At 41.7% G+C, this 17,021-nt stretch overlaps 1 protein-coding gene across 1 annotated transcript in view; it reads right to left on the minus strand.

The window, feature by feature from the left end:
• Window positions 1-937: 937 nt before the first annotated feature.
• The window catches only part of ly75 (lymphocyte antigen 75), a 123,845-nt gene continuing 107,761 nt past the window's right edge, over window positions 938-17,021 (minus strand). The window contains exons 32-35 of the mRNA XM_060941729.1: window positions 15,282-15,440; window positions 10,930-11,052; window positions 10,626-10,787; window positions 938-2,404 (exon numbers count right to left, since the gene is read on the minus strand). Of these exons, the coding sequence (XP_060797712.1) occupies window positions 2,229-2,404; window positions 10,626-10,787; window positions 10,930-11,052; window positions 15,282-15,440 (620 nt within the window). The 3' untranslated portion in view covers window positions 938-2,228. The remainder of the gene's footprint in view (window positions 2,405-10,625; window positions 10,788-10,929; window positions 11,053-15,281; window positions 15,441-17,021) is intronic.

The raw sequence follows: 17,021 nt of genomic DNA on the forward strand, positions 1-17,021 counted from the left end.
TGAATTGAATCTTTTAAATGGTCTTATCAGCCTTGCTTTTTTTTCTTTTTTTTGACAGCCATGCAGTCAGCCAAGATGAAGCGGCAGCTTTTCAAGAGTCCTGCCAGAGAACCGCCTGCATCTGCAACTGTCAGCAATTCACCTGCAGTCTTACCATTGACATCAACCACTGTGGCCATGTCAACACCAAGACTGCCTGACAGACCAACAACGCCACTTGCAGCCGCTGGTAGTCAGACACCACCACCACCACCAGAAGTAAATTGCTATTTGCAGTTTAATTGCAGAGGTAAGTTATCTATTATTTACACTGTTTATTTATGCATATCTGCATTCTAATGCTGCCTAACATTATATAACATTTATGTAATGTTAGAAGGTCCCAAGCCCTTACAAAGCAAATCAGTGGCGTAAGCAGCGCCCTCTAGAGTTTCTTCCCCGCACTGCAAGTGTCAACAGAGAGTCGATTCTTCTTGGTGAGCTGAGCCGAATGATCTGACTCACTGAAAAAGGGCCTGGCGGTTAGAATAAACTCATCCCAATGAAATGCATCCAAAAACACTGAAATTATGAAACGTGTTCAGTTCAATATATTTCACTTCTTCAGCTATTTTATTAAATTATTTATGCACACAAGCAATTTAAATCATACACTTTACATGATTATGATTAGTGGCCATAAGCTTTCATTAAATGGTTGCAATAGCATCACAGGTTTACTGACAAACTAAAGAAGCAACGTTGGAATAATGTTTTTCATTTTAAACCTAAATGAAATGAGCTGAACTGGACACTTTGGGTATCAAGTCATATGAATGAGGCAGTTTCGCCCTCTACGGGTTGAAAGCAGTCTGATCAAAACCACTGCATATTCCATTTATACATACAAGAGGACAGCAAACAGAGAATCTTCAAAAACACAACACACCAGGCCACACCACAGAGACAGCGTTTTATTGAGCGAGTTTGATTAGCAAAATGAGAATCGCAAAGCTGAACAATTTAACTTTCACTTTCGAGAATATTCCAAATCATGGGTCGATGAAAACCTGAGCAGGATCACACTGAATCAGTTTAGTGATTTCAGAAGCGTCTTTGGTTCATACATCTAAAAGGAAACCATAATGTACCAAAAAGATATTTACAGATCATATACAACAACAACATCCATCCCTGTGCTGTTCGAGTGCTGTTTCTGCATATTTTCTCAAAAGTTCTTCACAAAACACCCTCGTGTTGTGCTTGAATTTGTAAGCAGTCCGCAAGAAAACATATTTAAAGTGCATTATACGTCAGTAGTGAGTGCAAAGAATAAGAGAGGTAAACTCTGTTCGGCCATACATCATACGGTATTAAGGCATACTATACATTCGTCTTATTCCACAGTGTAACCAGATTCAGGGAGATCAGATGATGTAAATGTAGTCTTTACAGAAGTTTGAAATAATAGATGGATAATGTCAAACATGCAGCTGAGTTTATGTGGTATGGTATACATGTGGTTTTATATAAACTGCGTTTTCTAATGAAATATTTCGATGCGCATACTGAAGTTGGAGCTTGTGGGCTAATGACTGTGTAGAAGCAGTCATCAGAGATTTGACCAATTAAAAACTCGGTTGAGTCGCTACATAGGATCGTTTGCCAAATTTACCAAGTCACGGAGTTAAACAGTGATTAAAGCAGACCAAGCACAAAAACAGCAAGAATGCATCAGAACAGGTATAAAGTACTTGGAGAAAGAATGCTCTGATTAGATATTCGAGTGAAGAGAAACAAAATGCACCAAAAAAAAGGCATTAAGAAAGAAAAGAAAAGCATTAAGGCTTTAAAATGATCCAAGTTTGACAAAGTGCAATCGATGCTCAGAAGAACTTAAAAAAAAAAACCCTGGCCAGTCCTAAAATTCAATCCAAGGATGCCACAGAATGGCAAGAACAAAAAAAAAAAAAGAATACTGTATCACGTCCAAATATTTGGCAGTTCTCATTAAAATATACAAATCTCATTTAGGAAATTTAAATTAAAACAAACTTCCGTGTTTCCACATATCTACAAGATTATTCGACATTCGTTTGGGATATTAATTACAAACCCTGCAGCTGTTGGGCAGATCAGTATTAACAGTGGAATAATAAAGGAACTCCTTTTGTGTTTGAAGGTGTCGAGTCCTAACACTGAAAGGTGACGGAACCTGCTTTTGCTTAATTGCTGTTTACCGACTGCGTTCAGTCAGTCTCTGCGATCATACTCGCGCTGTCCGCTTCATCATAGTTCCTTCGGTAGCGTACTGTGGAGAAGTAGCGGTGTCGGGTCTTTTTATACAGGACGAAGATCACGACTGCGATGACGCAAAGCAGCACGATGATGAAAAAGACCAAGGCCACTGGAGTCCCGTGCGATTCTGAAGCGAGAGGAGGAAGGAGAGTCCATGTTAATTTAGGACACAAAATGTGATGCATTAGTTTATGCACAGTTTATGACTTAGGGCCCGGTCCCACAACACTGATAACTATACCTATACCCAGGGTGCGATTTGTCAAAAAAACAGAAGGGGGGGGGGGGATGTTTTTTTTTTTTTTAAATCATGAAAGGTCACAAAATTAAGGTAACAGTAGGCTAACAGCTCAATAACATCCGATGATATCAAATGAATAACACTAAATGAAAACGAACACTAAACCAGAGATAGTAAATTCATCTTCCTATCTCTCTGACTAAATACACGAACACTAACACAACAAAGTTCGCATTGCTTGTCGAGTTGCTGTGATGTTTCTCTCCCTCCGGATTAAATGGACAGTGACTCGAAAATCACTAAAATACATGAATACTAAATGAACAGTTTGCTCTGATGGCGCAGTTCACATTGTGCGCAGCTTTCCGATTTAAACTGTTTTTTTTTCTCATCCTTATACTTCCTGTTTCATGGACTGTAACGGATTTGCTTATTTAGTAATTTTAATACAGAATTTACTTTGAAATTATAATCAGACACTCCAACGCCCCCCCTAAAAAAAAAAAAAACGGCCGTGAAAAAGGCGGCATCCGCCAAAAGGCGCGCTGTTTGCATCCCTGCAGATACATTGATACATTGTAGATAATAACAATATCTTTGCGTTCTATGAGAACGCAAAGATATTGTTATTATCTACAATGTATCTATTTGCTGGGGACGTTCATGAACATCAAAGCTGCCACTTCGGGTCATTTTGAAAGTGAGTGCAATGTAGACCATAGAAAACTGTGTCACAACATGCCTGTCATGTCAACTTTTTTTTTGGTTTGTTTGTTTTATTGACGGGGTTGTCCCCGAGGATTTTTTTTTCAGCAGAGATAAAAACCAGGGGGGGGGGGGAATGATCCCCCCCCAGCAAATCGCACCCAGCCTATACCCATGTCTGAATTTAGTTCCAGTTTGGAGCAGTCACACCACAACTATAATCCCGACTATAATAATCGCTTGGTCCTGACACTCAGGGAAATAAATACATGCAACTCAGGAATAGTCATGGGAGTTTTTTCCAAAGGGGTGGTCACACGGCACATATTTGCATCGATGCTGCACCGATGTATTTTGTTGCGATATATCTTACACCGGTGTAAATTTTGTGGAGCGTTCACACGTCACAAACCTGCTTACTAGAGAGAAGCGTGTTAGCACCGGTGCAGCCCCACTTGCGTTCACACGGCAGTTTTTGCGATCGTGCTATACGATAGTAATAATGCGGAAATGAAATATGCGCATGCGTGAAAATGTACTTCCTTTTCCCGGTTGTCATGGCATCACCAAGCGCCGGGAAAACAACGCGGATGAAGACACCAGTGTTGCCAGATACTGCTGACGTTTTCCAGCCCAAAATATGTTCAAATCCGCCAAAATGCACTTAAAACCGCCCAATCTGGCAACACTGGAAGACACGCAGTTCTGTTGTTGTTGATATTCGCCATTTTAGAAGCGCAAAATACCAGGATGCAAATTATGCAATGCCTGTATGTAATCAACTCTCCTCACGCGTAGCGAGTCTACCCCTGTAGCGTTCAGACGTCCCATTTTATATCGGTGCTGCCCCACAAACTAGCGTTTACTCCGGAGTAAATTTCTTAAACCACCTCCCGAGCAGGGTTAGATTTGCACCGGTTTAAACAGCTTTCAGGGGCTACACCGCTATAACTTTGTACCGTGTGAACGCTCTACTGGGGCAGCCCCGGTGCTACACCGGAGTAAAAGTTGCCGTGTGAACACCCCTCAAGTAGTAGCACGTTATTCCGGGTCGTACTGTACAGCTTGGACTCCAAAACAACGCATAAACACACTCCAGTGGTTGATAAAATACGGACAAGTCACAGATTATAGAAATATAATACAAGAGTGCTCTGAGAGCACAATATCCCCTGCTGGCAACTTGGCCATAACTCTGGTAAAATGCTTGTGAATTGAATGAAATTGCAATATGCGTATTACCGACATATAACAAAGAATCCTGTCAAGTTTTGTGAAATTCTTCCGAAAATTGAGAGAGGAGTTGATTTCAGAAGGAGAGTACCCTTCCTGGGACGGACAGACGGACATCGTCACGACATAATCCCCCTTCGGGATTATGTTTCGGCCAGCGGGGAAAATAAAAATTGTGAGGGAATTTAATTTCAGAAAGCAAGCACACCTTGATGAAATTGCCAAAGTTTGTTAATAATCAAGGGCATAACTCTGGGAAAATTTACCCAAATTAAACGAAATTTCAATCTGTGCGTAACTGTAATATAACAAAGCCTTTTGCCAAGTTTGGTGAAATTCCTCCACAAATTGTGAGAGGAGTTGATTTCAGAAGAGCGTACACCTTCATGAAATTGTCAAAGTTATTTAATCAAGGGTCAAAACTCTGGGAACATTTTCACAAATGAAATTAAATCGCAATATGCGTATTATCGTCATATAACAAGGCCTTCTACCAAGTTTGGTGAAATACCTCTACAAATTGTGAGGGGGAGTTGAGATCAGAAGGCGAGCACACCTTCATGAAATTGTGAAAGTACAAGGCTGTTAATCAAGGGCTGGAACTCTGGGAAAATGGGATCGAATTGAACAAAATTGCAATAAGTGTACTACTGATACATAAAGAATCCTGCCAAGTTTCGTGAAATTCCTCCAAAAATTGTGAGAGGAGTTGATTTCAGAAGGTGAGCGCCCTTCCCGGGACGGACCGACAGATGGACATCACCATGACATAATCCCCCTTCGGGCCTTTCGGCCAGCGAGGGATAATAAAAAGAATACAAATTACGGCGTGGTTACGGATTTTAATATGGATGCATCACGGATGCTAATAATTTACGGATTGGTCACGGACGTTTCAGTATATTACAGATTGTTTACGGATTTCATACGGATAAAAAAAATTAAGTCGTCTAACAAACAGTTAAATGTTTGGACTGCCGAAGTTCATAATTAAAACATCTTACCTGCGTTTATATGTTTACTTTATTAATTTACTATTGATATTTCATGGAAAATATCACATCTGTGAATCAAAGATCTGTGCTTTGTATTGTATTTTTTTTAATTTATTTTCCGTGAATCCGTATTCTGTGACTTCATGATGTAACAAGGATGTACAAAGATTCCTGGGGAAAAATAGCACGTGCTCGGACAACGTCACATGTACAGTAAACAATTCCCTGATTGGTCAGATGTTTTATCGGATCAGGTCCAGAAGCAACCTCAGCGATATGGATAAACCCAGGCCTGGGCTATAGGGATCGTTATCAGTCTGGTGTGAGCACCAACCACAGAAACTGCAAGGGGGGGACTAATTTATTTATAGTTATTGCTATAGTTATACCTGTAGTTATTGGTGTTGTGGGACCGGGCCTTTATGCTTACAAGTTCAGCCTTTTTGACCCGTTACTAATAGGCAGTGCATTAGGGGAAAAAGAAAAAAAAATCCCAATGGATCAGTTATAGGAAAATGATTAACAGTAAGGTGGTGTGGTATAGCACGATGTGAAAAGGAGTTACTGTTCACACCATGAACTTTTATTCCTCTTGCAGTTTGCCCATGCACATACCTTATTGATCACATTTTTCTGAAAGCTTACAGCTTTACTTCTGCGTTCTAACACTGGAGAGTCTTTCCCAAGATGCTAAATAAAAACACCTCCTTACTGAAAAATACATCTTTTTTTAACCCATTTATCCAAGTCCCGACCATACAAGTCCAAATCTAACCTGCTACTATTAGCAGTGTTGGGCACGTTACTTTCAAAAAGTAATTAGTTATAGTTACTAGTTACTTTTCCCAAAAAGTAACTGAGTTAGTAACGGAGTTACTTTGTCATAAAAGTAACTAATTACCAGGGAAAGTAATTATTCCGTTACATTTTGTGTCCCCCCCCCAAAAAAAAAAAAAAAAAATTCAATTAGTGTAATCATAATAAAAGTAAATGTTAAATGTGTTTAATGACTGAAATGGACACTTAACAGAACCAGTTAGTAACATTATCTACACTACATTAATATTTTTGTGGGACAATGTGAGATAAGACATCTATCAAATTTAATATATTTTTGTAGTTATTAAAATTGTTACTAATTACTGGCCACTGACGAGGACAAACGCTTTGTTCCTCGACAATGTGCATTGCACGTACACATTTTTGCCTTTTATTTCAAGTAATGAAAAGTAATGTCTGTATTTCCAATGTGAAAGCGCAGTGTTGGGCTGACCGCTCGCCATCGCTGTGTCTTCTGATTGAAAGTGTGCGCAGTAGTGCAGTAGGCGGAGCCTACCTACGTATGTTGTCCAAATCTACTCTGATTGGCTTACTGTGCCGTTGTCTCGCGTCTCCCCGCCCCACACTAAAGCAGAGTAAAGAAAGGCTGAGCGAGCAGCGTGCCAGATGAGAACAGCTTTAATAAAGTAACGCATAGTATTTTATTGTAAGTAACGGGAACGGCGTTATAACGATGTAAAAAGTAATTAGTTAGATTACTCGCTACTAAAAAAAGTAACGCCGTTAGTAACGCCGTTTATTTCTAATGCCATTATTCCCATCACTGACTATTAGTAGAGCAGGTTAAGCAAACCATCGTGCACTTTGTGATATAAGCATGAAACTTGGCATGATTGTTGCGGATAGGTCACTTTTTCAGAAAAAAGTGCTAGCCACGAAAAAAATTCAACATGGCGGCCATTTTTCAAGACGGCCACCAGACGCATCTTCGTTTCATGTTTTTGTTAAGAAAACACAGCAAATGGTTATATAAACATGAAATTTGGCAATAATGTTCTGTGTAGGTCATGTTATCAGTTAAAAGTGCTAGCCCTCCAGAAAATTCAATATGGCGGCCATTTTTCAAGATGGCCACCAGACGCGTACCCATTTTGTGGCTTTGTTAAAAAGCCACAGTGCATATTGTCACATGAACCTGAAATTTGGCAATAATGTTCTGTGTAGGTCATGTTTTCAGTTGAAAGTGCTAACAGACCAAAACATTCAATATGGCAGCCATTTTTCAAGATGGCTGCCAGACGCACATCCCTGTTGTGTGGTTGTGCTCATGTGTGCCCCTAAAATGGACTGCTATTGCCGGGATGGCAATGAGCTCTCATTGCTTATAAAATATCCCAAATGGCTTGCGAACCACACAGCCTCTGGCAGTCAAGTGTCCACCCTAGCCTTCCAGAGCCAGCAGGGGTGATTTTGCAAATAGAGGTGGTGCGAAAGGCAGGTATCTGGCGCCTCAAAACCAGCTGCTCTTGGCAGAAGAAACTGAGTAATGGCACTAACTGGAAGGGGATGAGGAGGACGAGTAATGGCACTTACTGGAACAGGACTATGAGGACGCCGAGTAATGGCACATCTTCTGGCAGTTCATAGGGCGTAAGAAGAGAGTGTATGTCGCTCACTACCAGGGCACACTGGTGACAGACACTGCTGTGAAACTCAGCATGGGGTTCAATGTCAGCTAAACATTAAGTTAGTATCCCAAATGCAAGTGCTCGAAGGCTGGAATAGGGTGTACTCCACTGTGCAGTTGCCCTTGTGAGATTTTTAAGCAAGGAACAGTGACTGAACTTTGGGCCTAGCCATGCTGGCGATGGCAAAGTAATCCAAATTCAAATGGTCTACCAAACTTCACTTTGGACAGTGGTACATATCCATTCATAAATCAGAGCTGGCAAAGCATTTTTATGGTAGGGGGCATTGTCTACCTAAAACTGTGTAATTGGGTGCTGGGGGAGGGGGGGGTAGCAGTTCAGGGATAAAAGATAGATCTCAGCAATGGATATTTTTGTCGATGTCATAGATTTGACCAAGTTATTTTTCACTGTTGAGCATTAGCACTATTTTCGTTCACTTGTTTTTCTCTGAAAGGCCTATGAGCATGCTGGAAAATCATGTGACCAATTCATTTGGGACTATTTGATGGAAGCATCAATCAGCAAGAAACAACTCTTGGAGCTTAGGAAAGATATGGGAATTTTCCCAAAAAAGCATTGGAATGTAAGGGTTTCACAAGATTATCCACTGTGAAAAATAGGCTTTTCATCATGCCAGATTGGCTAATTGTGCAATCATTCTGTTTTTCTGCATGTAATTCAGTATTATAATGGCAATAAATCAAAAATGTTTCATTGAATTCATCTTTTGTACTTTGACACCAGAGCAAGACCACTAACGGGGGATTTTTTGGCGACCATCTTGAAAAAAAATGGCTGCCATATTGAATTTTTGGGGGGGCTAGCACTTTTAGCTGATAACATGACCTATACAGAACATTATTGCCAAATTTCATGTTCATATCATAATTTGCACGGTTTTTTTTTAGCAAAACCACAAAACAGGGACACGTCTGGCGGCCATCTTGAAAAAATGGCCGCCATATTGAATTTTTTTCGTGGCTAGCACGTTTTTCTGAAAAAGTGACCTATCAGCAACAATCGTGCCAAGTTTCATGCTTATATCACAAAGTGCACGATTTGGAGCAAAATCTGCCTTAACCTGCTCCACTATATAGACGTTATTAGAAATAGCACATAACCTTCTGTACAGAGCCGGTTCAGACCTCCATGGGGCCCTAGGCAAAATTCTGCTAAGGGGCCCTCTTAACTGAACCCCAAAATGTTCAACAGTCGCACCGGACACCCAGTGCTTCCACTCATCCCCCCCTTTAAACATATTGCACTAGTGTCGCCACCTGTTGGTCTAACTGGCTGGACTCTGTGCTGCTTGTTAGAAACTTAAGCATCGCACCTCGAAAATATAGATAAGGCTACTATTAATTCAGTTCCATCAAATTGGCTGCACTTGTTCTACCTTCAGATACTGGACTTAAAATGTAGGTGATTTAGATTATTATTTAGCACCATTGTCATATTTCACGAGTTTTATTTATTCACTAATATATCTGCATCTATATTTGCCTGTGTGTGGGCTATCCAAGCAAACAAAATTCAATCTTAGTAAATATTTATCCATTACTTTCCATTTTGTATAAGTGCAGTTGTAACTACACTCAGAACGATTGATATAACACTTAAATTGTAGAAGTCAGCAAGACGCACACGGAGACCGTCCGGGGTTCACCCAGGGCTCACCGCCCTGTTATGTAGGTCAAACACCGACGAGCCCCGTCCCTCCCACCCGGAGAGGAGAGTTACCTGACTGCTGTTCACGCTGTTCATTTTCATGCATTTTCTTTTTCCTTTTTTCACTCCCCGAGGGAGAACTCTGCTTCATCTTGCTAGGTTGATGCACATGCACTGGGAATCTGACGTGTGCGAGCAGCGCGATGGATGGTCACGTCTGCTTTTTTTTTTTTCCCCAAGGGGCCTCTATGAGTTTGCGGGGCCCTACCAATGTGCGTAGTGTGCGTATAGGGCAGGGGTGTTCAATCTTATCCACAAAGGGCCAGTGTGGCTACAGACTTTCATTCCAACCAAGTGGGAGCTACACCTGATTACACTTGTTTAATCAGTTCATCTTGGTCTTCAACCAACTATCAAGGGTGACTCCTATTTGACTGGAACGAAAGCCTGTAGCCACACTGGCCCCTCATGGATAAGACTGAAGACCCCTGGTATAGGGTGAACCGGTACTGCTTATGTATAAGCCTGTAATTTCAATTTACTCTCAAAGCTGCTGTTATAGAAAATTAGAAAAATACCTCAAGACCAATCAGATTTAAGAATTCAAACCTTGAAGTTAAGAAGACGAGAATAATGCTGCAGCTTCTTGTTATCGAGAACTCAAAGCCCTGTGTCCTGAAGACTTTCCCCACTTTCAGAAAACTTCCAGCTTCCAACTGTGAGAATTCTTCCAGTGTTAGCAAAAACGCTAAAGAAACGTCTCCTCGCTGAAAAATTCACCATACGACGACACCAAAACGCCTTTTAAAACTCATTTATGTGAATCCAAATACAAATCCCAGTGTAATTTGCTTCTATAGAAAAGATGCATTCCAACAAGTGGATTAGTATAAACCCCTAACGCCTTGCTGTCAACCTTCGGACCAATCAGATTTGAGAATTTTACAGTGCTGTGACATTTTCTGTGAATTATATCTGGTATCAATGCTGTCCAAGTTTATGCGAACTGGAGAAGGAGGAGTGTGGGCGACTCACTGGCCGGCGCCTTGCAGACGACGCGGCTTTGGCTTCTGTTGCAGTTCGCCGTGCTCCACGTCCCGTTCACGGACACCAAGACGGCACAACCAGGACGAGGCTGAGAATGCTCCCAGTTCGAAAAGCCCACTTTGTTCCCGTCCATCCACACAGCAGCTTCATCTGTGAATTTAACGGGTAAAAGCTCTTGATTCGGACACGACAATGTACATTTATTCAAAGTAACAATTTGTTAAAGGTCGTGGATAGACACATAGTGGTTTCTAAATTTAGTACAAAATTCTTTTTCCTACTGTTGCTGTACCTTTGTTGATCGTTTTCAGCCCCAACCAAACACGAGACGTGGCCAGAGGGTTTTCAGCAACGTGCCGGGTGACGAAGTCATTCTCGTCCTTACTCTTAATGGTCAAAAGGTCAGAGGAAGAGTCTAGAAATCATACACGAGTACAGACAGTTAGACACGGACCAAACAAATGTCAAATTTCAACAGAACTGGAGAGTGGTTGTCTATTTAAAATGGGTCAAATATCCACAATTATATACAGTGATGTTTGAAAGTTTGTGAACCCTTTAGAAGTTTCTATATTTCTGCATAAATATGACCGAAAACATCATCAGATTTTCACACAAGTCCTAAAAGTAGATAAAGAGAACCCAGTTAAACAAATGAGACAAAAATATTATACTTGGTCATTTATTTATTGAGGAAAATGATCCAATATTACATATCGGTGAGTGGCAAAAGTATGTGAACCTCTAGGATTAGCAGTTAATTTGAAGGTGAAATTAGAGTCAGGTGTTTTCAATCAATGGGACGACAATCAGGTGTGAGTGGGCACCCTGTTTTATTTAAAGAACAGGGATCTATCAAAGTCTGATCTTCACAACACATGCACGAACAAAGGAGATTTCTGAGGACCTCAGAAATAGCGTTGTTGATGCTCATCAGGCTGGAAAAGGTTACAAAACCATCTCTAAAGAGTTCGGACTCCATCAATCCACAGTCAGACAGATTGTGTACAAATAGAGGAAATTCAAGACCATTGTTACCCTCACCAGGAGTGGTCGACCAACAAAGATCACTCCAAGAGCAAGGCGTGTAATAGTCGGCGAGGTCACAAAGGACCCCAGGGTAACTTCTAAGCAACTGAAGGCCTCTCTCACATTGGCTAATGTTAATGTTCATGAGTCCACCATCAGGAGAACACTGAACAACAATGGCGTGCATGGCAGGGCTGCAAGGAGAAAGCCACTGCTCTCCAAAAAGAACATTGCTGCTCATCTGCAGTTTGCTAAAGATCACGTGGACAAGCCAGAAGGCTATTGGAAAAATGTTTTGCAGAGATTGTTGTCCTTGCACCACATGGCCAAGCGGCTCACCTCACTCCTGTAGATTTTCTCATCGCCATTGTTGATGAGACCCATCACAGTTGTGTTGTCCGCAAACTTAATGAAGAGGTTGGAGCTGGATGTTGGTGTGCAGTCGTGGGTCAGCAGAGTGAAGAGGAGGGGGCTTAGCACACATCCTTGGGGGGGCCCCCGTATTCAACGTGATGGTGCTGGAGGAGTTGCTGCTGACCCGTACAGCCTGTGGTCTCCCCGTCAGGAAATCCAGCAGCCAGTTGCACAGGGAGGTGTTGAGTCCCAGCTGGTCCAGTTTATGAATGAGCTGCTGAGGAATGATTGTGTTGAATGCTGAGCTAAAATCTATGAACAGCATTCTGACGTACGAGTCTTTTGTCTCCAGGTGGGTGAGGGCTGAGTGGACGGCAGTGGAGATGGCGTCATCGGTCGAATGGTTGGACTGATATGCAAACTGGAAAGGGTCCAGGGCGGGGGGGGAGGGCAGACTTGATATGCCTCATGACTAGTCACTCAAAGCACTTGATGAGGATGGGAGTGAGTGCGACCGGGAGGTAGTCATTGAAGCAGGAGGGAGACGGCTTCTTCGGGACTGGGATGATGGTGGTGGCTTTGAGGCACGTGGGGACAACAGCCTGGCTCAACGAGATGTTGAAGATGTCTGTAAAGACAACTGTGAGCTCATCATCAGTTTTGAAAAAAAAATCATGTATGTGGCAAGAGTAGGAATAATTTAAGCTTGTTTAATGGTTTGATCTGGCCCAAGCAATGAGGACAAAAGATACCCTCACCATGTAGCCTATGGAACTAAGATACATTAACAACCTGGCATCTGTTACACCTACACAAAAAAAAAAAATTCTGGGAAATAAATCAGTATACACCACCATGTTTTAGGCAAAGTTATCCAAGGCAAACATAAGTTGAAACTTTCCACTCTATTGCTTTGGTTTATCGAATGATTTATTTTTAAAAAAAAATCACAAACAAGGCAGGCTACAACTGTGCTGCTTCAAAAATGTCAATTTAACAGCTTGATGAAAGTGCGCTGATGGTTACCATGAAAACCCCGTGTCTCCTGCACTGTGTTCCTCCACTGAGTCGCGCGCTCATTCGGTTTTGTGTTCTTAGTCTCAGAGCCGCACGAAACAGACACAGAAGACAGGATCAACGTTTAACATAATTAACAATGCACTTTTTACGGAGACGTTTTAATGTTAATCTTTATTTTTTTTTTATCCAGTTGAATATTTAGCATATAAATGTATTTTCAGCTCTTAAAAATGACCGAGGTCCGGACCGCGGGGGCCTCAGAGCTGGCTGCGGCCATGGAGATGAACAAGACACTAATAGGAAGATAAGACAGTTCAATGGCAAATGGAAGTTCGGGTGAGATTGGCTAGTTCATAGCAAAACCGAAAATACCATGTACTGCGAAGACTGTAGAAAGTCTGGCAAAGACAAGCACCAGTAATTTTAAACTCGAAACTATAAAGGACCACGAAAACTCAAATGCGCACATCGGTACTATAACATCAAAACTGGCAAAGACGGCTGGTCACTCCAGGACAGCATTGCTTTCAGTCCCTGGCGGTCATGAAGTCAGCTGAGCTGGAGAGGATGGAGCTGCTGTTTAGAAACGTTCACGCGATTGGAAAGAAGTTGATCCCGCCCCAGCTATCAACTTATGGCCTGCTGGAAGCCTCAGGTCACGAAGACCATTTTTCATGGACCATTCAGACTCATCTGATTATGAAATGTAATGAGGACATTTAATGTCTTTCTCTACACATGTTCTCACACACACACACACACACACACACACACACACACACACACTTAATAGATAATACATAATATACATAATAATACTTGATAATCCACATAATACTTGCATATCAAAACATCAAACGTTTTTCAATGATAAATATTTTGAATTGGACTTTTAATATTAGAATCAGTTCAGTTGTACTGAATGTTATTTTTCATATTATACAATATTTCATATTGTAAAGGGCTTGAATTTGAATTCAATAAACAGAATACTCTGTTTATATTTTTGTCTGAATTGGTTGCATATAGGGAGCTACCGTAACAGCACTGAATACTTGAGTGCTACTGCAGAGATACATTATACGCTGCCATTCATAATTAAATCTAGATCTTCCGAACTTTAACGTATCATGGTGAAGAAAAAAAACTGCGATTTCCTGGCAACAAAATTGTGGCTAGTGAAAAGCCTGAATGGCTAGTGACTCGGGAAAACCACTAGCCACAGTGGCCGGTGAGCAAAAAAGTTAATGTAGAGCCCTGGTTAGCATGGTCACCTCACAGCAAGAAGGTTCTGGGTTCGAGCCCAGTGGGTGACGGGGGCCTTTCTGTGTGGAGTTTGCATGTTCTCCCTGTGTCCGCGTGGGTTTCCTCCAGGTGCTCTGGTTTCCCCCACAGTCCAAAGACATGCAGGTTAGGTTAACTGGTGACTCTAAAATTGACCGTAGGTGTGAATGTGAGTGTGAATGGTTGTTCGTCTGTGTGTGTCAGCCCTGTGATGATCAGGTGACTTGTCCAGGGTGTACCCCGCCTTTCACCCATAGTCAGCTGGGATAGGCTCCAGCTTGCCCGTGACCCTGTACAGGATAAGCGGCTACAGATAATGGATGCCACATGACGTTACGTCGTCAACATCGGGACACATTTTTGTAACATGGATATTTGCAATTTTACTCTGGAACACTTGAGCAGAAAGCAAACATCAAACTCGGGAAATCAGCAGCGGAAACCTTGGAAATGCTTCACGGGCACAACCCTTGAAAACATCTAAGAAATCGTGGCCCCTCTTGAAGCACGAACGCCACTCAAAACACCTCACCCAGCGCTGTTGCTTCCTTGCTGTAGGCTTGCTGAGGCATTTCAAGGGTCTCTGTTGCTGATCACACAGAACTGAATGTTGTTTGCGTAAAATTGCAAGTACGCACGTGCACGTTATCACAAACACGTGTAACACAGGTCCCGATGTTGACAGTATGACATCATAATAGTAACAGCTAACTCCTGGGGCATGCGCATGACCATGCCACGCTTGGTTCGTTCGCAACCCGAACACTCTTGGAACTTTTTCGGTCGCACCACTTGCATGGAAACCTATGAGGGAAGAACATGAAAATCTCCAGACAGACATTAACCCAAGGAGAGGGGGGAAAAAAGAAAAAAAAACCCACAGCTGAAATCACATGGAGATAAAAATAAACCTTTTGGAATGCTTTACAAAACAGGATTTAAGATGCAAACACATACCCAGTGCCGTACAAACATTTTGCGCGTGCTCTTTGGAGAAGACGGAGTAGTTGTACAGGTTCATGATAATGGCATAGCAGTTGTCTTTATACTGGAGCCATGAAACCTCTCCATTACTCTCAGGACAGTTAGCGCTGGAAGGAGCGACGAACGGAGACTCTGACGAAAGCATCGAAACATGTACACGTTAGTTCAATACTCATCAGCCACTTTAATAGGAACACCTGTACACCTGCTTATTCATGTAGTCAGGATCTCCTGGGATTTCACACGCACAAGTTTACACAGAACAGTGAAAGGAAACTCCGACAGCAAGTTGATGAGAGGTCAGAGGATGATGGTCAGACTAGTGAGATCGGACAGGAAGGAGGATATACACTACCGTTCAAAAGTTTGGGGTCACCCAGACAACTTTGTGTTTTCCATGAAAAGTCACACTTTTATTTACCACCGTAAGTTGTAAAACGAATAGAAAATATAGTCGAGACATTCTTCTGGCCATTTTGAGCATTTAATCGACCCCACAAATGTGATGCTCCAGAAACTCAATCTGCTCAAAGGAAGGTCAGTTTTATAGCTTCTCTAAAGAGCTCAACTGTTTTCAGCTGTGCTAACATGATTGTACAAGGGTTTTCTAATCATCCATTAGCCTTCTGAGGCAATGAGCAAACACATTGTACCATTAGAACACTGGAGTGAGAGTTGCTGGAAATGGGCCTCTATACACCTATGGAGATATTGCACCAAAAACCACACATTTGCAGCTAGAATAGTCATTTACCACATTAGCAATGTATAGAGTGGATTTCTGATTAGTTTAAAGTGATCTTCATTGAAAAGAACAGGGCTTTTCTTTCAAAAATAAGGACATTTCTAAGTGACCCCAAACTTTTGAACAGTAGTGTAAACTCAAGCAGTCACAATGGTTTACAACAGTGGTGAGCAGAAAAGCATCTCGGAATGCACAACACGTCGAAGACCACACGGAGTTCCCCTCCTGTCCGCCAAGAACAGGAACGTGAGGCTACAGTGGGCTCACCGAAACCTGGATCCGAATCTGATATCGTGCATTTGGCTGATTGGATAATTCCATGAATGTGCAGGTGTGCAAGTGTTCCTAATAAAGCTTGTTACTGTAATAGCTCAAGTCACATGATCCTTTCTTAAGGTTAATACAGTTAAGAATGTTTAACGTCCATTGCCAAACATTTGTCACACTAAACTTCTATCGAGAGTGTTTACAATCAGGAACAAGAGGATATTACACAGCTGTGCGAAGATATGAGGTTTATCTTTGAGTAGTGAACATATAGCGAACAAGTGAAAGTATTTTCAACACGAGAAGATAAACTTCATATCTTCATGCCACCGTGTAACGTTCTTTATATTATATGGACACATCCACCCAAAAAAAAAAAAAAACCCCCAAAAAACCAAGCTAATCAAAAGAATTTTAATTTTGAACCGGTTCGCCATTTTGACAACGCGTGTCTACTCAGCAGGAAAACACGGAGTGACGTCATCAGACTGAAATATTGGGAATTATTTTTTTCGTGGTCCGGTTTCCATCAAATCCTGCGCTCTGATTGGCTGGCGAGCGGGTCCATATCCTACAATACGGACTCCAGTTACGGACCCCGGTTACGGACCTCTAGCGACTCGCTCGTTCACAACAACAAACATAGTAGCATTTTTTTTTGTCAACATTTATCTTTTTTTTTTAAATAAGATTTATTTATA

The sequence above is a fragment of the Neoarius graeffei genome, chromosome 15 (assembly GCF_027579695.1).
Source record: "Neoarius graeffei isolate fNeoGra1 chromosome 15, fNeoGra1.pri, whole genome shotgun sequence".
Lineage (NCBI taxonomy): Eukaryota > Metazoa > Chordata > Actinopteri > Siluriformes > Ariidae > Neoarius > Neoarius graeffei.